The 5,175-nt window shown below is 37.2% G+C and overlaps 1 protein-coding gene across 1 annotated transcript; it reads right to left on the reverse strand.

Moving 5' to 3' along the window:
- Window positions 1–542: 542 nt before the first annotated feature.
- LOC125395918 (olfactory receptor 52N2-like) lies at window positions 543–1,493 on the reverse strand. The gene has a single exon (XM_048427675.3). It carries the CDS (start codon window positions 1,491–1,493, stop codon window positions 543–545), a length of 951 nt encoding a protein of 316 aa, XP_048283632.3.
- Window positions 1,494–5,175: the final 3,682 nt, after the last annotated feature.

A 5,175-nucleotide genomic window follows, 5' to 3' on the forward strand; every position in this document is an offset into this window, starting at 1 on the left:
TAGAATGCCCAGGCTACAAACGTCAAAGACATTGTCCCTAAATTGATAGCTGTCATATAAATATGAGGCAGGAATCTTGAAAGGACTTGAAACTCAGAAGAAATTTCCTGGGGAAGTGTACCTGCTTCCCTGCAATGTTGGGACAGTTTGTTCTTCTGCTTTCCTACTCCTGTGCATCTTGAGGCTACCAGACACCTCATTTCCTCCTGAACCCTCCTCACATGCCTAAGCATACATGCAACCATCACCAAGGGTTCACTTATGGTTGAATATGCCAGCACCCTGCTCTGTGTGTGCTCCATGAGCTCTGACTAAGGCAACTTCTGTTAAAAGCATACTTGTCTCCCTATCTTCTTTCTATAAAATTAAGGATTTTGTACCAAAATTCTTTTATTGTTTTGTGCCTCTAATGGCAGAATATTTACTGGTCTTTTTCTACTGAACTCAAGACTTGAATTTTCAAATTCAAACTTTTCTCCCTTGATAATTTTTTGGATATTTATGCTAAACACAAACTTTGTTAACAGAGATTTACCTGTCACTCAAATATATTTTTGTTTAACAAACATTTTGATGACTGCTTCACGGATCTGCTTGGTCTTTACACCATACACAATCGGATTCAAGGTGGGAGGCAACAACAGGTACAGGTTGGCTATAAAAATGTGGACATGATGAGGTATAGTGCTTCCCCCAAAGCGATGAGTGAAGAAGTTGAAGAAGGCTGGGACATACGTGATAACTATAGCACATATGTGTGATGTGCAGGTACTGAAAGCTTTATGGCGAGCATCTGCCGAAGACAGCTTCACTACAGCATGGATAATCATGACATAAGACATGGAAATACAGAACATATCAAAGCCCCCAATAAATACAGCAGCTATAAGACCATAGATAGCATTAATCTTAATATTGCCACAAGATAGTTTGGCCACAGCCATGTGGTCACAATAGGTATGGTGGATGAGGTTTCCTCTACAGTAGGGAAGACGCTTAATCAGGAAAGTAAAGGGGATCATGAGTAACACACTTCGAATGAGTGTCACCAATCCAGCTGTCGTAATCACGGTGTTGGTGAGGATGGTGGAATAGCGTAATGGGTAGCATATAGCCACGTAGCGGTCGAAAGCCATAAGCATGAGCACACCAGACTCCATGCCTGTCAACATGTGGATAAAGAACATCTGTACAAGGCAGGCATTGAAACCAATCTCCTTGAGACTGAACCAAAAGATGCATAACATACTGGGGACAATTGTGTTACACCCAGAAATATCTGTAGCGGAGAGCAAGGCTAGAAAGTAGTACATAGGCCGGTGAAGGACCTCCTCATGGATGATGAGGTAGATAAGTCCACAGTTGCCTGTGACAGCAATGAGGTACATAAAGCAGAATGGCAGGGAGATCCAGATGTGTGCAGCTTCCAACCCAGGAATCCCATTCAGGATAAAGTATACTGGTGTCAGGCTGGAGGTGTTGGCCCCACTCATAGTGATGAGTAGAAAATAAGTCACACCCTGTGTGGGTGACAGTGTCCTGTGCTGAAGACAGCCGTGGAAAGATTTTTTTCTAGACACAAAACATAAAAGTATTTTTTCACAATATAAATATCAAAGAATAAATGTGTATTTTGTATCCAGACTACATTCCTCTAGCCAACTTTATATTCCTAAGTTTTTTACTAAATTAGGAGTGCAAAATGGTGTCCAAGACCTGACCTGGACTAGCTTGGTTTTACACTGTCAAATTGATTTACACATGTTAGCTCATATTCCTAGGTCAGTCATTAGTGGTCAGTTTTAGCCCTTCAATAAGTTTCCAAATTATGGACGTTGTTTAAAGAACATTGAATTTGTTCCTTATCTAGGAAATCATTTCAGAGTGTCTGGTGGTTGCATCTATTAAATTATGCGAGCATTACACATCATGCAAGTCTGTTATGAGGTTGACATGGATAAATGCCTGTCTAAATTTGGTAAGTCCGGATTTTCTGAGAAATCAAAGGCAGAAATATGAACATGTTTTTGTACACGACAAGGCAAAAAAAGTAAATACAAAGACACAACTTACAGAGCATCATGATTATGTATTTTCCATTATATCTTCTTTTTCCTTGTTGGTAAAGCGAAGAATTTCTATAATATCGATATTTATCCAGTGATTTTTTTTTAACTTTAACTAACTCTATTTTCAAATATATGTAGATATCTACCAAACAAATTTATATATTTTATAATGATCATATATAAATAAGCTTAAATATATATATATATATATATATATATATATATTATACTGTCTATCAAGCTATAAACTAGGTTTGTCCCCCTTTTTTCTTCCTGTCATCATCACCCAAATAACCTTTTAACCAGTGTTTAGTGACTACTTGCTCCTCTTCTTTCTTTTCTGCTTTGAGAACCAGAATCAGTAGAAAATCTTCCTAATGAAAACCATTAGACTGCAGTATCTTTCTGGGCAAAAGTGCACTGTTAAAAGCTCCAAATTGAACTCTTTCAGTCATTGCCTAGCATACATCACCAAGCTGAAGCATCAGTTTTCCTTAGCTCTATATTCCAGTGTTTGTATCTTCTGTAGCACTTGAATCTGCAAACACCATTTCCCTAATTTGAATTGCTTCTCTTTCTTTGTCATTCTGGTGTAACTAGGTATTTCTCCAATTTTTTTTTCAGGCTTAAATGTCATTTGTATGGAAATTCAGAATATTTCAAAAGCATTTGTACCAAGTGTAAAATTCTTTTAATAGTAAATAAAATATGAAAAACTTCAACACAATCCAGAAAGCCAAAACAATTTACTACTATTATAATAATTAATAATAGTGTGATTTTTTTCTATAAGAGAAATGTAAATGAAATCATGTGTAACCAACCTTTATTACTTCCTACATTCCTTCTATCTCACTCAGGGAAACATACAGCATCTTTATATTTGCTTGGAAAATACCATGCTTTTAATTTCTGAATGTGCCCACCATTGCCCTAAATAAGGCTGCATCAGTCCATCTATTCCCATTGCAGCCTTCTCAAGCTCAACCATGTGCTTCTGGACACTGTCCCTTATCATTTAAACTGCTCACCCTCTTCTGAGGACTGTGACTCATGCCCTCCACAGTTCCAGGTGTGTGTCAGAGTTAACACAAATCCTTCCCTCCTTTCAACTTAACATTGTAACTCTGAGATTTCCTATCCCCTCCACAGTCCTGGCTTCACACCACCTGTCCGAGCTTTTCCATCTCTGCCGCAGTGGGTGTATTGTGTTCTTCCTCACTGGGAAGGACATTTCCATCTGTTTTACTCACTGCTGAATGTAGCATAAGAGAAAATGTATGACTAAATAATGAATCAATAAATTCCCAAGTTTCTTTTGGATGGCTTTGCTACTTAAAAATAAATACTGTAACAAATTGTCGTTAAAAATCATTGAAAAATAATTCATCTCAAAGAAGTCAAACCTGATTTTAAGATGTCTTCAATAACTTTAAAGACTTTTAAAAAATGAAATCACAGCTGTTGATAGTAGAAAGTGTATGTAGTACATCCTTAAAATTACCTTTGTATTATTTACAGACTATAAGGATATACATGTGTGTGTGTGTATGTATACATATATATTGACAGAAAACAAATCAGGGTGCATATAATATTGCTCATCCCAGCAGATAAAAATCCTAGGGAAACTGTGAAGCCACTGAAATCACAGGTTTTCCATTGAGGAGAAAGCTGCCGGTGTTAGGAAAGCACTTGTCAGTGAGTTGGGTGACATGATCACAGGAATTCCTTGTTCTCCCTGCACTAAGGAATTTTGGTTGATAAAAATTCTTGACTTTCTAAGCAGCTCTCCACCTCCTGTGGAGAGGATAGACATGTCTTTTTAATTATACAGAAATGAACTTGCCAGTGCTATAATCTTTAGTCCTTGCCACATCAGTGTGTTAGAGTCCCCATCTCCCATTACCCAAATTGCACCTGATTTTTAATCTCTATCTTGAAAGCAACATACAAATCTGTCTACTTCAGGAATTCTACAAAGTGAGATAATTCTCTGTATTCCCTACTCAACCACCCTTGACTCAAGTCCCTTTTTAACAGCAGTCTTTTCGTATGTCCTATGAATTTACATTTTTATGGGCCATACAAACTCACCCCAATGTTCCATGGCTTTAAATCCCCATTTATGACTGCTATCACTAAGAAAGAACTGCATTATATTTAAATAATGAGCCTGCATACCAAGTTTAATACTTTCTCTGGGGACATTTCAGGTAATGGAAAAAATATGATCTATTTGGGGCATTGCAGGTAGAGGTCCCATAGGTCTCTGATGGAGAGGATGTAAGTAAGCTTATCACCGCAAAAGCAAGATCTATATTTAGGACACATTGAGCAGGGTATGAGCTGCTCTCAAAGTGTCCCAAGTTTTCCCTGATGAGCCATAGGAAGACAGACATACTTTCCGGCACTTGCTGATTTGTCATTATCTACTCCCCTGGGCTGCTCAAGTTTCATAACTATAAGTCATCTATGCTTCTCAAAGTTTACTAAAATTGTTGAGGAAGCAGTTTTGAACTTTTTATGTTAAGGTAGCTATTAAAATAAAATTCATTAAAATATATTTTCTGCAATTGCATCAGTTTATATACCCATAGGGAGCAGTGCATATTTAAAATGCACTGATTCTCCACACTTACCATTCCCTACTTTGATACAAAACTATCACTTTTTAAAATTTTTGATTTCATACCGTAGCCCTTGATCATATTTAGGGTACATTGAAAGTTGGGATTAAATTTTATTACCAGAAATGAACACATTACTTATCTGGAATCATGGAACACAAACAACTTAGTATTGACATTTGAGTAAGTAGAAATGTTTCATCTACAGAAGGTTGATGAGTGAGCAGCAATCCAGTGTAGTAGTGTAGCTTTCTTTTAGAACAGCTACCAATACCAAAATCTCAAAAAATACAGGTTTGTCTTTTATTTTGTTTTGGTAGTGAACAGATCACAGTAGAACCTGAGGAAGCAGTTCAGATGTTGTCTTACATGTAAAAAGCCTTGAATTTGATCCCCAGTGCCACATTAACCAGAATTAGTAGTGCATGCCTGGTACCTCAATACTCATGATACAGAGACAGAGGAATCAAAAGTGC

Source organism: Myodes glareolus, chromosome 7 (genome assembly GCF_982192425.1).
Source record: "Myodes glareolus chromosome 7, mMyoGla1.1, whole genome shotgun sequence".
Taxonomy (NCBI): domain Eukaryota; kingdom Metazoa; phylum Chordata; class Mammalia; order Rodentia; family Cricetidae; genus Myodes; species Myodes glareolus.